The 20409-nt window shown below is 41.3% G+C and overlaps 1 protein-coding gene across 9 annotated transcripts in view; it reads left to right on the forward strand.

The window, feature by feature from the left end:
• Positions 1-20409, forward strand: part of SEMA6A (semaphorin 6A) — a 134131-nt gene that overhangs the window by 60556 nt on the left and 53166 nt on the right. For all 9 annotated transcript variants that reach the window (XM_064140815.1, XM_064140809.1, XM_064140812.1 and 6 more), the window contains exons 5-13: positions 964-1026; positions 1877-1978; positions 4623-4713; positions 10080-10199; positions 11251-11339; positions 12237-12454; positions 15262-15393; positions 18470-18625; positions 19917-20093. In XM_064140815.1, the coding sequence (XP_063996885.1) occupies positions 964-1026; positions 1877-1978; positions 4623-4713; positions 10080-10199; positions 11251-11339; positions 12237-12454; positions 15262-15393; positions 18470-18625; positions 19917-20093 (1148 nt within the window). The remainder of the gene's footprint in view (positions 1-963; positions 1027-1876; positions 1979-4622; positions 4714-10079; positions 10200-11250; positions 11340-12236; positions 12455-15261; positions 15394-18469; positions 18626-19916; positions 20094-20409) is intronic.

Raw genomic sequence — 20409 nt, forward strand, 5'->3', positions numbered from 1 at the left:
TCACATTATCTCCATGGGAAGTTGCATCCAAACTAAGAAAGGCTTTGTCTGCCATTACCATATTGTATATTAACATAAACATATGGAAATAATCTCCCTTCAGTTCCTTTGCATTGCATTTGTGTTGTTTAATACATGCAAAACACAGCCTTGGCCCAGCAGAAGATTGTACAAATTTGGGCACTGGTTGAATTCCACTGTAGGAGGGGAGAGAGTTTCATCATAACTGTGAAAGATGCTGAAGATGAGCTTCTGCCCAATTATTTGTCAAAAAATCAGGGCACAGGCTTGTAATGGAAATAAATACTCATAGTTACTTTTCCAGCTTGGAGCCCCTTATAAATGCACAATGCCTAGGTTTACTGGTGGGTAACACTGTCAGGAATATTATTTCGTTAGTGCCTAAGGTACTACTGCTTTAGGCAATACGTTTTTAAGTAAAGTTTTATTATCGTCAATCAACCTACCACATTTGACCACCCCCAAAACACTGCGAACAAATCCAGCCTAAGATTTACCTGTTCGTGTTCTGGAGGAAGAGTCTTGACAGATGTATTATCATCAATCAGCCTACCACACTTGGCCACTCCTGAAACTCAATACTAAAAATCTATCCTAGGATTCACCTGTAAATGTTTTGGAGGGAGAGTCTTAGCAGATAAAGTCGTCAGTTGGCCTGTTGCTGATTTCCATTTATTTAGGTTTAAAAACAAAAAAAAAAAAAAAAAGGGGAGGGGGGGAATAAATTTCTAGTGTGATGAATAGATGGAAACACAAAATTAAGTGAATGCTCCACGCCACTGATCTTTCACTGTTGTGGTGAATTAATCATGGAGTAAGGGTGCAGAAAGCTTTCGATAAATACATGTTCAACAACTGGCTTCCCTTAAGGGACTTCTACTTCAGAAACGAAATGCAAAAAAACCTATGGGCTTTAATTGATCTCTTTCTCGATTCTTGCAGAAACTGACGTGGAAATCTAGACAAGCTGATGTAGACACATGCAGAATGAAGGGAAAACATAAGGTAGGCAATTTTCATTTCTTCTGCATCTGCCACTTTAGTTGCCTCACTATTATCTCAGACTGCTGTCTGTGATGTGGAAAGGATCATGCCATTCACTTCTTGCCAGTAATTGCTTTTTCCATCAACTTACTGAAGGCTTTAATTAGCAAGCCAGTTTACTTTTAATGTGATAAAACATTACGACAAGATCCACAGCAATGTTCTGAAATACTGAAAGCACTGAGGATTTTGGACGTAATGCTTAATGTACTGATTTTGCTTAACACTGCCTCAAAATTTTAATGCTGCTGTCCGTCATCCTAAAGGAAGTTAGTGAGAAGTTTGTGTAAAGCATCAGAAAGCATGAATGAGTACAGTTGTAGAAGCTGTTTCTTAAAGCAATTTCACCCTGCTGTGAGCTATGACTAGCACAAGTGGCTTCAGAGTTGGGTGCAGACTCTAATTCTTTACACCTGCTCCCTCTTTCTAGTTATATATGCTTTATGCCAGTACATTGCACTGTTGATGCTACTGTCTTGCAGCAGCATAGATGAGTATAAGATCAGATTTTTCACTCTTGCAGAAAGCAACAGTTTTCAAACAGAATTCACCTGTGCATACAGTAGCAAAATCTGAGCTATAATGTCAGTATCATATGACCAGTTCTTTGGAACCATTTTTAAACCACTAGACTATAAATCAGTTGGATCTTGCTCATTGTTAGTTAAACACAGTTGAAATAAAGCCCAGAATATCCCAGTGGCTACCAACCAATTTCATTTTAGTCCTGACAATGTAATATCTTGGCATAAAAATAAAACCAGACACCTAAAATGCAGTAGCTGAAATACTTTTTATTATTTCTCTTCAGGATGAGTGTCACAATTTTATTAAGGTTCTCCTGAAAAGAAATGAGGATACACTGTTTATCTGTGGAACAAATGCATTCAACCCTTCTTGCAGGAACTATAAGGTATGTGATCTGTTTGAGGGATTTCATTTATGTCATGTCTTTATGTTGGATTTATTGCGGCTATGCTGGAAACAGCACGAGATTGTCTTTCAGTAATGCATCATTCAACTCTGTGAAATTTATTCACACTTGTTTCAGTGCTACAGAGCTGAATGTTGATTGGATTTCTAAGGATTGCTCAAATTGATTACCTACATCTTTGCAACTCCTGCAGATCAAGAGCTTATTGCCATCTTGCATTGCCCTTCAGATCTCTGCTTAGGGATGCAATCACTCCTCAGAAAGTTCCTTAGCTTTTCACAAACACTCATGTCAAGTCATAGGCTGGTGCTGAGGCTTACTTCTGAGGCTGTATGTTTTGAATGTCTGTGTTGTGATGTTCTCAGTCCCAAAGGCAGTTCTCAAGATGCTTGAGGGCTTAGTACAGCAAAACCTGGGAAAATAAGTGTTGGGAACCCAATACTACGGAAGCCCCTACCTTCCCTACGAGAACTGAGATCCTATGACATTGTGCTGTAAAGGTGACTGAGTGCAGACTCCACAGAGAAATGTACAACAGGGAGATAACGTGTTCCTCCCTAACTAGGGATGTGCAAAGGCAAAGAATTACCTAGAGCACTTGTCCTGGTCCATGAATACTCCACATTAATTCTTTGACCTCAGTTTCTTTCTTTGACATAGTGTGTCCCCACTATCTGTATTGTAACAGGGCTCACTTGTTCAAATATTTGTCTTTCTCAGTCTTGCATCAGTATCTGATACAACATCCAGCAGTGAATGTCTCTGGATTAGTTTTGAAATGATTTTACTTAGACCCTTGGAATCCAGTCTCTGCTTTTCCAGGCACTGCTGTGTGCTACAGGTCATTTCTCATACTTCTTCAGGAAAAAGAAAATTAAGCTTTGCTGATGTTGCTTCTAATAAAGTCACAGCAAAATTCTCATTCATTTAAATGAGTTCAGAGTTAGTGTAAAAAACAGTGCAAAGACATTAAGACCCAGGAAAATTGTATCCTTAGTGGTTGTTTGATGTGACTTGCTGTGCTTTCTGCAATGCTGCTATACCTTTTTTAGCCAGTGTAATGGGTATAGTCTAGGAAACAGGAAAGAGAAGTGCAGGGTCATCTTTTCTTTCAGTCTCTGGAGGAAGAATCAGATTTGAATGAAACAAAGAGCCTACATCATGCTGACTTTGTGATATAGCTATTTCATCTTTCTTTCTTTTTATTGTTGTTGTTGTATCTTGCTCCTAGCGTACAAAAAAACTTGTGGGTCTCATGCTGTGTTTAGTCTTCCAGAAGAGTTTGTCATTTTTGTGGCTCTCAAGGCCATTAAAGCAGCTAACAAATCCAAACCAGTCCCCTCACTAGAAAGCTGTCTTCTAATACAAACACAGATTTCCATGGCATCCTGATATGAGGGCTATAAATAGCCTCCCTTAACTTTACCCAGGTATTTCCTGTGAGACATGGCCTCTGCAGACTTCCTCACCTATTGCTGAGCTGCCGGCACTGGGTAGTGATACCTCTGTGTGTCAGCAGAAGGTCTCTCCAACAGCTGCCTTATATAGAGAGCACTACAGAAAACAGGGCCGTTCTCCCACTCTGCCAATGGAAGCATGGGGCTTTGTGCAGGCAAAGTTGCTTAGAACTATAACTCATTTCCTGTCACTGTCAAGTGAAATGGTTTTCAGCCCTTGAGCAAACACAACTAATTCCATTCTGAGTGGATTTTTATGGGAAGGATACATGACAGAGAACAAATTATGACAACCACCAGAGGATTTGGGTGCTGAAACATATAAGCTAAAAATTGATTGGAGTAGTTGATGGTGCTGGATGGGTTATTTTTCATGCTCTGTGAATCTGTACTGTATGTGATTTATACTGTAGGAGCTGCTCAAGGTACTTGAATATGCTAGAAAGATTCTGTTCCCAAAATACAGTAGTGTAAGAATCTTAAAGATTATTACCTTTCCCCCATAGCTCACTAAACCCTCTTGAACTTAGTGTAATGTTGATCTGTATATATGTATCATTAACAGTGCCTGGGGTGAATTTATTTCCCAAGAGTTACAATTAAACCTCACATTTTACAATTCCTGCACAGATTAATTCTTGCCTGATGGTAAGAAGATTTCTCTGACACAGACTCAACTGATACCGTAAGGCTTGGAGAGCACCCTTCTGAGTATGCTAATCCAGGAAGAGAGCACCACTGCTGAGACTAGAGCAGAAGGATCTCTGGACTTTGGGGAGAAAAAATGCACACACAGATAATTGTCCTAGTGTTGTTTCTTCTGACTGCAGTTTTTTCTGTGTATAAGAGCGCTTCTGTTGGATCACTGTTGGATCACTGTTGAGGATAAATTTTGAATCCTTGCCAGAACCACAGACCACATAGCCTGTTACAGTTCTACAGAAAGCCTGTGTGCAGATAAAATATAGACTGGTTACCTCCAAAAGAATGCCTGACTTATTGGACACATTGTCTTCAGACTGGTTTTATTTAACAGTGTGATTTTTGTCACCTGTTTAATTTATAGTCAGGAGCACAGTTAGAGAAAGGAGAGGAACACTGTTAGAAGCTCCATCCTGGGTAATAAGTGTTGTTTCTTGTCTGAGGAGCTCCCTTTTGTTTTTCAGATGGATACCTTGGAGTTCCTGGGAGATGAATTCAGTGGAATGGCCAGGTGTCCCTATGATGCAAAGCATGCCAACGTTGCGTTGTTTGCAGGTAAAGTGATGGAAATGAATTTCTTGCTTTCTGTCCTGCAGACCAGGCTTACCATAGGAGTATGTCTTTTGAGTCTAGAATGACAAAATGTAAAACATGGCTGAAGGAGTGAATAATGACTGAAAATAGAACTCATAAAGAAATTACTATCACAGAAGCCTTCCTTTCTCTGCAGTTAACTTCACTATCATAAACCTTGCCTGAAGCCTGAGTTTCCTGGTTCAGTTTTTCAGTGTTTCCTGGATTCATGATACTCTGCTGCCATAGAATCATAGAATCAACCAGGTTGGAAGAGACCTCCAAGATCATCCAGTCCAACCTAGCACCCAGCCCTAGCCAGTCAACTAGACCATAGCACCAAGTGCCTCATCCAGTCTTTTCTTCAACACCTCCATGGATGGTGACTCCACCAACTCCCTGGGCAGCCCTTCATCCAGATTTTTGGAAAGTCAAGGCCAGTCGAGGCTTGTGTAAACTTCAGTGAGGAGAGGGTGGGATATGCTTTTTTAACAACTAAGGTTAAGTGAACCTTCATAATTAAAGGAAGTTAGGGAACATACTGAGTTGTTCCTTCTTCTAGATCTAGAAGGAAAGAGAAGGTAATTTCATTTTAAAGCAGAAAAATGTCTCAATGTGGTATTACCAGCTGCAGTAGACAAAAAAGAGTGTGTTGATCAACAATGATTCATGCTGCATGCAGCAGAATATAGTTAGCTCTGAGTTCTACTACAATGGTTTAAAAAAAAAGGAGTGCTTAGTAGTGGAGTTCATTTGGCCTGCTGTGTGATATTTTCTTTTCATAAATTCCTGTTTAAATTGTTTGTTGATCTTCTCTTAGTGTAAACCCTGCTGATTTAGATTTGGCTGTAAAGTAGATGGTAAAGAAGGCCCCCGTGATACCATGAGTCTTCTTCAGCAGGCGTGACAATAGAAAGTAGAGCCTGGGTGCTACGTGGAAGTACTTTAGCAATAACCTCTGAAGATTTTAGGAGTGTGCAAGTGTTGAAGCCACTCTCAATTGAGTGTGGATGAGGGGCTGTATTAAGCAGTATGTATTTCAGGTGGTATCATCTGCAAATGGTGCCACATCCAGTTGGCAGCCCGTCACTAGTGGTGCTCCCCAAGGATCAGTGCTGAACCCAGTCCTGTTCAGTACCTTTATTGATGATCTGGAAAGGGGATTGAGTCCAGCATCAGTAAGTTTGCAGATGACACCAAGCTAGGAGCAGGTGTGGAGCTGTTGGAAGGTAGGAGAGCCATGCAGAGGGACCTAGACAGGCTGGATGGGTGGGCAGAGGCCAATGGGATGAGATTTAACAAGGCCAAGTGCAGGGTTCTGCACTTTGGTCACAACAACCCCAAGCGGCACTACAGGCTGGGGACAGAGTGGCTGGAGAGCAGCCAGGAAGAAAGGGACCTGGGGGTACTGATAGATAACAGGCTAAAGATGAGCCAGCAGTGTGCCCAGGTGGCCAGGAGAGCCAATGGCATCCTGGCCTATATCAGGAACAGTGTGGCCAGTAGGACAAGGGAGGTTATTTTTTCCCCTGTACTCTGCCCAGGTCAGGCCACACCTTGAGTCCTGTGTCTAGTTCTGGGCTCCTCAATTCAAGAGAGATGTTGAGGTGATGGAACGTGTCCAGAGAAGGGCAACAAGGCTGGTGAGGGGCCTGGAACACAAAGCCTATGAGGAGAGGCTGAGGGAGCTGGAGTTGTTTAGCCTGGAGAAGAGGAGGCTCGGGGGGGACCTCATTGCTGTCTGCAACTACCTGAAGGGAGGCTGTAGCCAGAGTGATTGGCATTGGAATGGGCTGCCCAGGGAGGTGGTGGAGTCACTGTCCCTGGAGGTGTTCAAGAAAAGCCTGGCTGAGGCACTTAGTGCCATGGTCTGGTTGACTGGATAGGGCTGGGTGCTAGGTTGGACTGGATGATCTTGGAGGTCTTTTCCAACCTGGTTGATTCTATGATTTTATGAAAGAGAAGTCATTTTATAGCATGTTGAAAATTTTTTTTAACACTTTATTATTTAAAGAAATGGGATATTTTGTTTCAAAAATAATGGTGATGGTACTGGTACTGGTATGTAATCTCTTACAGTCAGCAGAATATAAAGTAGAGATTTTCTGATAGTAGCAAGTAATTAACAAACTATGAAAAGAGAGAAACACTTTCAAACACTTATCTGTGTCTCAGATTCCCAATCTGTAGAATAGTCTGAGGGACCTTTCAGAAGGGACATTCTCAATATACTGGCCAATAAAATCTTTATGATCAACTGAATGTAAACATTTTCCTCATGTTCAGCTGAAGTTTGATAAGATGATTCCCACTGTCCCTGAAAAAGTTTTTGCATTATGTGAAGATAAAGGGAATATTTATAGAAATGATCATATTCTTTCATGATGATTCAGAATAAATTTGATACTGTTCAAATAAATTATTGTAGAATATATCCCATAAATCCACCAGCTTCAGAAAATCACTGTTTGATGTGCCGTACATATTGATACACATAATAACTTCTCCATGTGCAGTGAATCATAAAATCAGCCAGGTTGGAAGAGAGCTCCAAGATCATCCAGTCCAACCTAGCACCCAGCCCTAGCCAGTCAACTAGACCATGGCACTAAATGCCTCATCCAGTCTTCTCCTGAACACCTCCAGGGATGGTGACTCCACCACCTCCCTGGGCAGCCCATTCCAATGGCAAATCACTCTCTCTGGGAAAAGCTTCCTCCTAACATCCAGCCTATACTTCCCCTGGCACAGCTTGAGACTGTGTCCCCTTGTTCTGTTGGTGGTTGCCTGGGAGAAGAGACCAACCCCCACCTGGCTACAATGTCCCTTCAGGTAGTTGTAGACAGCAATGAGGTCCCCCCTGAGCCTCCTCTTCTGCAGGCTAAACACCCCCAGCTCCCTCAGCCTCTCCTCATGGGGTTTGTGTTCCAGGCCCTTCACCAGCTTTGTTGCCCTTCTCTGGACATGTTCCATTGCTTCAACATCTCTCTTGAATTGAGGGAGCAGTTTCACATTATTTTATAGGGCACTAATCGATCTCATGTGGATCTGTTGGATGCAGTTACATGAGTATGGCTCTGCTTCCAATCTGTAGCTGTTGTAGCTGGTATGGACAAAGTGTAATTGGTCACGTGGTCTTCAGAAATTTGGCAGGAAAGAAAAGAAGCATGGATTGTATTAACATTGAGCATCCATATCTAAAAAATTCAGCTTTTTGTTCTATTTTGAAATTGGTTTCAGTCCCTGGTTTTTTGGCAAGTATTTTTTTTCTGGTTTTGCTGTGAAAAACAGCCCGTTTTTCAATAGTGTAATAATTATGGGATTTGTGGGCTCAGAATAAAAAGTACAGTCCTGCTAATAAAAAACAGTCTGATTTTGATTGGAAATTAAACTTTACCCGTATATATGCAATGAGGGAAGCTTAAGCAGTAGCTTTGTCTTGGATATGTCTATGGTGCTGGTTCCCTCAAGGCCTAGCACCCAGCATAATCTTTGTCCAAGGAGACATAGGCCATCATGTCTACATCAGCAGACACACCAGAGACAAAAGTTAGCCTTGCTTTCCTGCTGAGATGTTTGTGCTTCTCTCAGACATGCTTCTCTCATGTTCCAGGGTTTGTCTCACACATTAAAACAGCTCTATACAATTACAATGACCTGCAAAAAGATTAGACAATTACCTGCTGGTAGTTTTGCATCTTCTGTTTATCCTTGGGCACCATTTTGTGGCTCTTTTGTTACTGCTTCTCTCTTGCTTTTCTTTTATTTTATTTTCTTCACTTTTCTTCTCTTTTCTTTAAAGAGAGAGAAATGAATAATTTATGCAGGAAATCAGTGCTGGGCCCCATCCTCTTTAACATCTTCATAGATGATCTGGATGAGGGCATGGAGTCAGTCATCAGCAAGTTTGCAGATGACACTAAGCTGGGGGCAGATGTGACTGGGTTGGAGGGCAGAAGGGCTCTGCAGCGGGACCTTGACCACCTGGACAGATGGGCAGAGTCCAATGGGATGGCATTCAATAGTTCCAAGTGCAGGGTGCTGCACTTTGGCCACAACAACCCCATGCAGAGATACAGGCTGGGGTCGGAGTGGCTGGAGAGCAGCCAGACAGAGAGGGATCTGGGGGTGCTGATTGATACCCGCCTGAACATGAGCCAGCAGTGTGCCCAGGTGGCCAAGAGAGCCAGTGGCCTCCTGGCCTGCATCAGGAATGGTGTGGTCAGCAGGAGCAGGGAGGTCATTCTGCCCCTGTACTCTGCACTGGTTAGACCTCACCTTGAGTACTATGTTCAGTTCTGGGCCCCCCAGTTTAAAAGGGACATTGAGATGCTTGAGCGTGTCCAGAGAAGGGCGACGAGGCTGGTGAGAGGCCTTGAGCACAGCCCTACGAGGAGAGGCTGAGGGAGCTGGGATTGTTTAGCCTGGAGAAGAGGAGGCTCAGGGGTGACCTTATTGCTGTCTACAACTACCTGAGGGGTGGTTGTGGCCAGGAGGAGGTTGCTCTCTTCTCTCAGGTGGCCAGCACCAGAACGAGAGGACACAGCCTCAGGCTGCGCCAGGGGAAATTTAGGCTGGAGGTGAGGAGAAAGTTCTTCACTGAGAGAGTCATTGGACACTGGAATGGGCTGCCCGGGGAGGTGCTGGAGTTGCTGTCCCTGGGGCTGTTCAAGGCAGGATTGGACATGGCACTTGGTGCCATGGTCTAGCCTTGAGCTCTGTGGTAAAGGGTTGAACTTGATGATCTGTGAGGTCTCTTCCGACCCTGATGATACTGTGTGATACTGTGATACTGTGAAATGCCTAAAATACATTTTAGAAAAGAAGCATGAAGCAAGCCTCCTCCATACCTTTACATCCCTGTTTTGCCTAGGTTCTTTTCACATTATTTGTTGTTGTTGTTGTTTGGTACTGATCTTTGGCAGAGGAGAAGTGGTCTCAGATGGAGAAATTTACACAAGTATCAGCTGACAGTCCCTAAGATCTGTTTTCCCCTCCCTCTTAAACATAACAGTTTTGTTGTGACTTCTACATGTTTATTTTGTTGTCAGAATTTGTGGGCATTGAACCAAAGGGGAACTGTGTAGGGTAGTTGGGTATGCCTTACCTAAACTGGAGAAGAATGACTTCATAAGCCTTCTTCTCCCACAGAGTTTCTCTGAAACTACCACTTTGAAAGCTGGTGTCTTGCTTGTTCGCTGCTCAGTCTCATTTACCTATTTTTTATGCAGTGCTCCTAAGGAGTTGGTGATGATTTCCTTTGCCCCATCTCATTTGATTGATGAGAAAAAGCTCTTATGTTATTTCTAATGCTCCTCCCATCTTGCATCCTCTTTCCTTCCCTGCAGAGGGAAAGCTTTATTCTGCCACAGTGACTGACTTCCTTGCAATAGATGCAGTCATATACCGGAGCCTTGGAGACAGCCCAACTCTGCGGACAGTTAAACATGACTCAAAGTGGTTGAAAGGTAGGTAAACAAGCAAACAAACAAACAAAAAAAGTGACATCTCTGATGAGAGTCATGGATTCTTAACAGATGTCTCTGTCATTTCATTTCACCCATGCTTTCTGGCAAAAAAAAAAAAGGAACTAAATTATGCCTCTTACTTAAACTGATCTCTTTCCCTCCTCTCCTGACTCCAAATTACTGGACCTGACAGAAACTGTGAGCATGGTATAGTAGATTATATATTCCTAGTGAGCTTTCCAAGACGAAATTCATGAGTTTACAGCTGTTGGATGTAAAGTTTGCAGGCCTCAATGTGCTTGGGTTGTGTTTGAAAATGTTCGTGCCCCAGGACCGTGTTAGGTAACAGTCAAGGTTTCATGAAGTATGGATTTGTCCTGTAACATTAAGATTCATCAATGAAAATAAAATTTTGGGAATATTGCACAAAGCCTTTCTTTTATGGTTCTTAGGGACTGTACAGCTGCCATTGAATCAGGCAGTTTCTGTGCTCTGAATGCCCTCATTGTTAAGAACAGTGCTGTTTAGCTTCATGTAGGCGTTATGAATAGTTAGCATTTGGAGTGATTTTAACAGCGAGCAAAGCCATAGTTTGAAGTCTTTTTCTGCATACAGAAATGTTTTGCCAGGTGTCGACTTTAGCTGTCCCACTTTGCTTGCTGCTACAGACACGTGTGGGCAGAAACAGTTACACTGTTTGTTATTCCCTACACACACAGCCTGCATGCCATAAAGAGCACTGCTTGCACCCCTTAGGCATGCCATTATACGTTGCCTCTTTTCCTCTCCTTATACTCCATGCAGGGCAGATGTATTGGTGGCAAATTCTTAACTACCTTGCAGTGAGGTTGTACAGACTTGTACCCAGCTGTGCTGTCCCCAGACAGTGATTCTTCTGCAGTGGTGATATTGCTTGTTCTGGAAACTGAGCAAATCTGCTTGATGTGGGCGTTTCACCCTTGGATGTTTAGTTCAAATGCATTTGGCTTCTCTTTGCATGCTATGTGCTGTACATGATGCCTAAATAGGATCTCTTGTTTTTTTTTTCCAGAACCATACTTTGTCCAGGCAGTAGACTATGGCAATTACATTTACTTTTTCTTCCGGGAAATAGCAGTGGAGTACAACAGCATGGGAAAGGTAAGAGCAAAGACATTGCCTTGGATGACTTTGTTAGATTCAGGGGGAGGAAAACATATGCTATTCTTGGACCAATACTGTTAGGAGTGACCTTGAAATGAGAACCATAAATCATGATGACAAGGTCATAATTTTGAGAAGATTCCTATTGCTCAAGCCAAAAGGTTGGTTGGAGTGAAACATTGCACTGTCTTAAAAGGAAACAGGATGGTTTTGTATTGTGTATGCTTGGAGATCTTTTCTTGAATCACAAAAAGCATGAGGCAAATGTAGTTCGTTCAGCATAATAGGCAATTGTTAGAATTTAATTCCAGAGGAGGGTGATATTTTTCTTCAAGAAATCTGAATTGGAGTGCTGAGTAAACAGGAGCAGAAATTTTGTGCACTGCTGTTCTGCAAAGAATAATTAAATACTTTCTGTGTTTTCGCTAATTTCACAATAGCTTTCTGACTAGGCAGTCAGAAAAGCTGACCAAGGTCACAAAGGTGGAGGGCAGGAATAAAAGCCCAGCAAGATTTGCATAGTTTGTAAGTGCTGAAAACACTAGAATCAGAGCAGGCAGTGTGGGTTGCAGGGATTGTGAATATAAAATGTGCTTTTGTTTGGGGAAATAGAAAGCTAAGCAGTCTGTATGGAAATGAGTTTTATATGGGTTGAGAACAGATCTCCTGAAGGATTTATGTCTGTATAGTAAATGCCACAGCCTTATCTTTTATAGCACGCTGTTCCAAAGCTGAATTTTCCTCTGTTTCTTATTTGTCACAGATTATGGAGACGTGGGATTAAATTAAGCACCTTGCTGTGTTAGTTCAAATGTTTTAAAAACAGAACACCAATGTCCTTTAGTTCAAACAAACATTTAATTTTCTCCATTACTTCTCCTCTACTCCTTCCAGGTAGTTTTCCCAAGGGTGGCTCAAGTTTGCAAAAATGACATGGGAGGATCTCAGAGAGTGCTGGAAAAACAATGGACTTCCTTTCTCAAGGCTCGTTTGAACTGCTCAGTTCCTGGCGATTCACACTTCTACTTTAACATACTGCAGGCAGTTACAGATGTTATCCATTTCAATGGCCGGGATGTTGTTTTAGCAACCTTCTCCACACCATATAATAGGTAATAGGTGCAATAACCTTTTACCTCCTGTTTCCTTTATGTTTTGCTTTTCAACTGCATTTTGTTTTTACTTTATGAAGGTACAAGAAGTGATTGCTCAGACAAAGTAATTATTTTGTAGCACGGGCTTACCAGTAGTTTATGTTTCGTTTTCAGTTAGCCTGGTATTGCTTACTGAATTTTATGTCTGATAATTTAGAGCAGCTTTAGCCATTTACTGTCTGGATACATACTTGGATGTACTTTTCTTTACATGGAAATAATTCAGGCCCACCGTCAAGAAGTTTTGTTGTATGTAACTCTATTACAAGGGAAAAAATACCATTATTTTTTTCCTCACAGCAGACAAGGTCTGTCATTTTTGCATCTAATCCCTCAAGAACCACTTTAGCACTCCTTCTCTTTAATTCATGCACCTCTGTTGACTCTTGCCTTTTCTCCTGGGAAAGCCAAGATCCTAGGCTGTCTTCCTGGTTGGGGAGGAAGGTCCCCAGAACACCTGCATTTCATTGTTTGCATGGTTTTCCAAAAGCATTTGTTCATCTGCAAGGAATTTATTACCATTACACATTATATTATGTTTCTCCAGAAGCTATTAGAAGAGTAACTGATTCTAATTACTGAGGTCTCCTAGAGAAGTTAAAAAAATAGTAGCTTTCTAATTAAGAAATACATTGCTGTTTCACAGAGTAATGTTTGAGCTGAAAAGGGAACTTTATTGCTGATATTCATCTGGTTTTCCTGCACACTGGCTACCTCAGTGAGGTCATGCACAGAACCAAATTCAAATGAAGCCTGTGATGTGTGATCACTGCTTTTGACGTTAGACAGAAGGAACTGCAATGGAATATTTATGCCACCAATGTGGAGCACAGGCTTAAAATACAATATTCTATTTTTTAATGCAAACAGGCTTAATAAAAAACAGGGAACAAACAGAGATGGAAAATCAGAAAGAAAGGTTGCATCTTGAGATTATCTCAAAACTGAGACTATCCTCCCACTCTGCTAGTATTTCCTTTGGTGTGCCATGAGTAACACTTTTCCTTAAACCCTGCATTTTATTATCTAAGTACTTGCTGTTAAAATCAAGATACTGTTTTATAGGCCCCAGTTATTGGCAGACATTGAAGATGGCATAGGCTTGGAGACACCTCATTAAGAGACTTGATACTGGCGTGGACATGTCTCTGTCATTCATCTTCCACTGGTGAAAAGCTCCAATGTATATCTTTTATCTTTGAAACACAGCTTCACCCTAGAGTAAGCTGGAGAATATTCTCCAGTCCAACATGTCTTATCCAGGGTAGGAGCTGGTGATGGTTTGTAGTTCAGTGGCAAAGAGCTGGCTTGACTGTGACCTGCAGTTGCACATCGTTATGGCTCTATCACGCTATGGTCCTTCAAACTGCCATTCTCAAGACTAAAACTGCTGCAGGCTTCTCACCACAGTGATCACTCCACCGACATGTAACTGTGTGTTTAGCACAGTTCTCAGCACTTTTGGTTCTGTATAGCACACCTCAAGATTTTAGGGCTGCTTTTTCTTTAGGGCTTAGCTCAGCAAAGTGCAAGGCCTAGCTTGAGTGGATCTTGAGCTGTCTTTTAGAATGAGGTCCTGTGTGTAGTGAAATATACCCTTGAACAACTCTTGCATTAACATACATGTGGCTGCCTCATTTAAAACTCTTACTATGTGTGTAGTATCCTGTTAATAGAGAGCTATGAAGCTTCCTTCCATATAAAAGCACAGTCTGTGAGGAGCAAAGTAAGACTGTCTCACTATTTGTTGTTTCTTTCACTAGTAAGAATTTGAAAATCTTTAATATTTAGTTATTTTTCTATTAATACATATACCTTTATGAGTTTAGTTTTATTATCTATAACAGTATTATAGTTCCTACATTTTTCCTTTGGTGTGTAATATCCCACTAGCTAAAAGCAGGACTGAAAGCCTCACCCATCTAGGTCCATGATAATTACCTGATAAAATCAAGTGGTGAAAGTCATACATGAAAACAGTGGTTGATGCATACAGAATTGAAAGGTGCAAGAAGGTAAAATTCATGCTTCCAAGTGGCTGACCATGAGAAACTACTAACCATTTCAGAAAGTAAATAGGTAAGGACATAATTACATTTAGACAATGCTGTCATGCAGTTACATGAAAAAAACCAACAAGCTGAAATTCACAACTTTATGATCTAAAAATAAAATTTAATTTGCTTCTATATGCTCTTTACACTTCATTGAGTTAAGCAGATTCTGGAGCATAGTTAATGCCTTTCCACTGGGAAAACTTGGTGAAGATAAGGCTGTGGGAGTATGAAGTAATAATGTGTACATGCCAGGTCAATGACACATTGCAGCATACTCCCAGTTTGGTCAGCACCAGCTTCTGAGCTGTCTGGAGTATGTTTCTGAAGCATGACAAGAACTGTGAGAGATGTTGTGACTTACAAGAACTTAAATTTCCAAATAATGGGCTGTGAATTAGTCTGGCTGTTACTCTTCATGCATTGCCAGTGCCATGCAGAGTTTCGCAGATTCTTTCCCTTCTTCAGGATTATTGTTATTACTTCTTTCTACAGAAGCTTTGAAACAAATTTTGCTGGCAGGACTGTCTGCTGATTGGTATAGTTCAGGCTTTTCCATGAGGCTGGCTTTTTCTGTCAATACCCAGAGGTTACAGGGTTCAGGATTGAGTAGCCTGTGACAGGAAGACTTCTATATAGCATGTTTTTCACTCAAAATTTTATGCATAACTGCAGAATGAGTAACAATTTCTGGGAAATGTCACTTTGCAGCATCCCTGGCTCTGCAGTCTGTGCCTATGACATGCTTGACATCGCTAATGTATTTACTGGGAGATTCAAAGAACAAAAGTCTCCAGACTCCACGTGGACACCAGTTCCTGATGAACGAGTGCCCAAGCCCAGGTACATTTCATATTTAGTGATATAGTTCTGTTCCTGCATGTGGAACAGAGGTTTTTAATGATTTGAAGAGCCTTTTAAGTTGCAGGTGCAATTTAATGTGCACACTGTAACAGTAAAATAGAAGTTGAGTTGCATTTGGATCTATAGCATGCAGGTGAGAAGTTTTCCACTTAAGACTTGTGTAACATAAATCAGGCCAGTATCAGATCCACTTGGTCAGAGTAATCTATCACTTCAGAGTGGTGTGAGTTACACACCTGTTGCAAATTGGTTCAGTAATAGATATATCTCATTACAGAGCCTGCACCTGTTCTGCAGTTAATGTGCAATTTATGTGCCACAGAGGAAACATCATGGGGAGAAAAAAAACATCATTACATGGAAATGGAGATTCAGTTTACCTCATCCCTATTATGAGTTGTTTTGCGTGTTTCCACTACCCTCCTATTTGCATGAGGATTCTCTGTTACACTCTTCCTGTTTCCTACAAACACCCATTTCATACAAGTTGCTGTTTGACAGGCACTTGTTAACTCATCTCCACCAGTGGCATTTTGCTCTGAGAATATGATATGCATGTAGATAAAGCATCATTCATTTATCTCAGTCAAAGTCTATCACTTTAATGTATGTATTATTACACTGCTTGTGATGTCTTACATAACTTCAAAGAAAAACACATCTGAAAGTTCGTGGTGGTAACTGAGTTTCCGCCAAAATACAAATGTGGTGCATCGTGTTTTAGGGTTGCCAAGTGTAGCATTCCTGTGCTGTCTTTATTCTGAATTTGTCACCCAACAGAAAGTCATGGAAGTGACTGGAAAATCTGATAAAGTCTGTGTCTGGTTTTGGTCCGAGCATTAGTAAAGCACTTGGCCAGCAGTGTTGCTGGATTTTCTTTTTGTTTTTGCAGTGTCTCAGCAACTCATTGATATAATGAGCAGCCTTGGTAGTGGCAAGCCTTCATGAAGGCTCCAAGGTCATTTGTTTGGAATTTACTCAGACAGAGACTTTTGGCAGGGAAGGGGCTGAATAGAAAGAGAAATCTTCTCTTTCAATGGGAAAGAAAAAGAGAATCACAGAGTTGTCAGGGATGGAAGGGACCTCAAGCATCATCCAGTTCCAACCCCTCTGCCATCGGCAGGGGCACCTCACACTAGATCAGGCTGCTCAGAGTGCCATCCAACCTGGCCATAAAATCTCCAAGGGATGGGTCTTTCACCACCTGCCTGGAAAACCTGTTCCAGTGTCTCAACACCCTCAAGGTGAAGAACTTTTTACTAACATCGAGTTTGAATCTACCCCCTTCTAGTTCTGCTCCACTCCTGCTAGTCCTATCGCTGCCCAACATCCTAAAAAGTCCCTCACCAACTTTTCTGTAGGCCTCCTTCAGATACTGGAAGGCCCCAATAAGGTCTCCTCAAAGCCTTATTTTCTCCAGACTAAATAACCCCAACTCTCAGTCTGTCTCCATAGGAGAGGTGCTCCAGCCATCTGATCATCCTCATGGCCCTTCTCTGGACACACTCCAGCACATTGAATATTGCATTATGAGCTTGTGGCATGAACCAGCAATAGGCTAAGTTATGATGAAGATGGGATAATACTACTACTTTTAAGCCAGCTGGAAACAGCATGAACTGAATTGTTGAACACTGTTTCATGTAACATCAATCTGCTTAACAGCAAAAATATCATTTACTTCTAACTTATACTGAATGCATAAGAAGCATAAGATGCCTTTCAAATAAGGTCATTTTTATTTGGCTGTCTTAATATCACACAGAAATATTAGTGCTCCTGCTGATCCTAACCTTTCTCAGAAATATAATGGAGCCTTTCAAGGACCTCACTTTCCTTTTTGCCCATGCATAGCAGGATTTATTTGGGTTTATGTTTACTCAGTTAAACCAGTTTTAAAACTGAGACAGTAGTAATCCAATCATCTGATTAGGATTTAGAAGAAAATAGGTTTCAATGTTAGATACAGAGAAACTCTACCCAACACAGTGCCAGAATGCATAAGCTGCTCCTTGGAGTTCTCTGGGACTGCTACCTCATGAATGGGTGCCTTTGCAAAGACTTAGGAGACTGGAGATACTCTTGGTTTCTCCTTCTCTCCTGTATTGCTAGTTCCATGTGCAGTTAAATGATAATCAAAATATTTTGGATACCAAGAAGCAGAACACATGATCTCTGCCTATAGTGTTTGTTGTGCAGCCCTGTGGGACCATACTCATTGACCCAGTAGTGTGTTTGTAACCAGGTGATCCATTTTTCATCTTCCCGTCTTACAGTTGCTCAAGTCTTGAAGACTCATAGGGATCTAGGAAATGGGATAAAATGGACCTTTATGTTTGAGAAAATAACTCAAAAAAATACTAAAAATATCCTCAGTATTTTGCTACTTTCAGTGTAGAGATCCCCTGAGCAGGCAGGAAAATTAAGTTGCTTCTGAGGAGCAGGATAGACTTTAGGAATGGAATGAACAGATTTGCATTTCAGTGTTCAAAAATGATTAGAAAATGTGTCAGTGAAAGTCATCATTGAGCCACCATGCTCAAATAATCTCATCCAAGTTGAAAGAAGGGATAGATGTTTTCTGGGTTGTCTTCTCCAATACTCCACTTTCTACTAGAAAGGACTGAAAGCAGCATTCTTGCACATATGCTAAAAAAGTCACCTTCCTTCTCTATGCTAATAACTGCTTTTATTCCAGGAAAGAGCAGTCAACCAGGCAAGTTAGAGATCAGAAAGCACCTGTGGCAGTGGGCAACATCAAGCCAAATGCACACATGCAGTGATTAGATTTCATGTGAGCAGATGAACTGCAAACTGTGTGTGTCATAGTTGTGTTGAAGAAATCTTTGAGCTTTTAGGTGACAAGTCCATTTGAGGGGAGGATAGAGCAGGATTTTAATCGTCCCCTGAGGGGCTGAATGAGTCCACCAGACTTCTCAGTCTGCCATTTAAACCCTCCTAATGCATGTCAGATTTCACTGAGGGCCTCATTACAGAAGGGGATTTGCCCTAGGCATCAAATAAGTGTTCTGGCTTACCCTCTTGTTTTATTTAGGCCTGGTTGCTGTGCTGGATCTACATCATTAGAAAAATACGTAACTTCTAATGAGTTCCCAGACGATACTCTGAACTTCATTAAAACACATCCACTGATGGATGAGGCTGTACCTTCCATTGTCAATCGTCCTTGGTTCCTGAGAACAATGGTCAGGTATGTACTTCCAAGTCAACTCTTGTCCTCGTTGTTAGATGTCATGTTGTACTAACAGCTTTGCTCAGAATCCTGGCAAATTCTGTATATTCCTTAGTGTGTGCGGCACGACTCCAACCAGTAATGGTAGCACTGAGCAGGTGCCACAGAACTCCCTGAGCAGCTTTCAAGATAGGAAAAAGCTTCTGTGCTTTCCAAACATCCTGTGCTGAAACAGGATCTTGGAGGAAATGTTGTGTGAGGAAAGCTGACACGCCTGTTTGCTTGTGGGCCAGCGTTTGAGACATCTCTGTAGAAAACTTTAGGGCAAGGATCGGCAGACAGCCCAGGGATATGTACACAGGATACAAACTTGTCTGCCAGGATATGTTCACAGGATATGAAGATGTCTGTCGGGATGTGTACTGGCATGTTTTAATGTTTACAGAAGTGTACAATCAGAAGTAATCACATCATCTGTATACTTTCTATGGAAACAAGAAAAATAATAATAAAGCAATTTAAACAAAGCCTCATAAATCAGCAAGCCTTAAATACACTATCCCCATCCTATCAAAACACTTTTCCATTTTGCTGTGGTCACTATGCTCTTATCTATGGTCCACTTGTGAGATGAATAATTTGACTAAATTTTGCTGTCTTTTTCTCTCTTTCCCCCTACAAGGGTAGAGTTTTGTGTCAAGCTGTCTTCAACATGGGAAGCATCAGATTTAGCTTTAGGGATGTATCTTCTGCCACATTTTTGTACCAGGTTTTCTATACTTCCAACCAAGACAAGAGATTTAGTATCATCTCAGTACTGAACTCACTTAGCAATGGCTGTGTGATTATCTTTAGTGAAGTAGAATAGTGTTTAGCATCTCACTATTGCACTGCCGCAGCTTTTCCTGACAAAAAACAGAGTTGAATGTAGATCAGTTATCATTACTGCAGCTTTTAATGTGACAGAGCTTGAAATTAAGAAAAAAAAAATCACTCTAGTGATTTTCTTTCCCTGTCTGAAGAAATTTCCAGGCCAGTCCTTTGCTTTTGATAGGAAGGGTAATTCCTAAATGGCTTTAGACTCTTAGCAGTCCTTCAGGTTTCTGGAAACACTTCTGCTAGCTATTGGACATGTGAACATGCTAAATACCACATGCAAATTCCCTGCCAAAACCAAACTGTTGCAGTCTGTTGACTTGTATTACTATTCTCTAGGAAAAGTGCTTAAATGTATTATATTGTGGGAAAGGTGATAAAATAAATGGCAGTGTAATCCCAAGTGATGCAGAACCCTGTATTGTTATTCTAGATACCGCCTGACCAAAATTGCTGTGGACTCTGCTGCTGGGCCATACCAGAACTACACTGTGGTTTTCTTGGGATCAGAGAAGGGAATCATCCTGAAGTTCTTGGCACGCACAGGAAACAGTGGTTTCCTAAATGACAGCCTTTTCCTGGAGGAGATGAGCGTTTACAATCCTGAAAAGTGTGTATCTGATTCTTTGTACTTGGGTATGGGTGACTTGGATTTTCTTATTTCGCAGAGAGTAAGTTGACCCCTGAAAAGAGAAGTGGATAGAGAAACAATTTTTCTGAGTGGTTTCAAGGTGTTTGGAAAGGGGATGTCTGCTTATCAGTCTCTACATTGCAATAAGATATTTTTAAATTCATTATATGTAGAAAATAGCCCATCTGATGCAGCAGTTGATGTATAATTAAAAGTGAAATTCTTCAGAGGAAGATTAATTTTCTAATCCTATAAAAAAAAAAACCCGATTCCTCTCCAAATAACTCAACAATCA

Source organism: Pogoniulus pusillus, chromosome Z (assembly GCF_015220805.1).
Source record: "Pogoniulus pusillus isolate bPogPus1 chromosome Z, bPogPus1.pri, whole genome shotgun sequence".
Lineage (NCBI taxonomy): Eukaryota > Metazoa > Chordata > Aves > Piciformes > Lybiidae > Pogoniulus > Pogoniulus pusillus.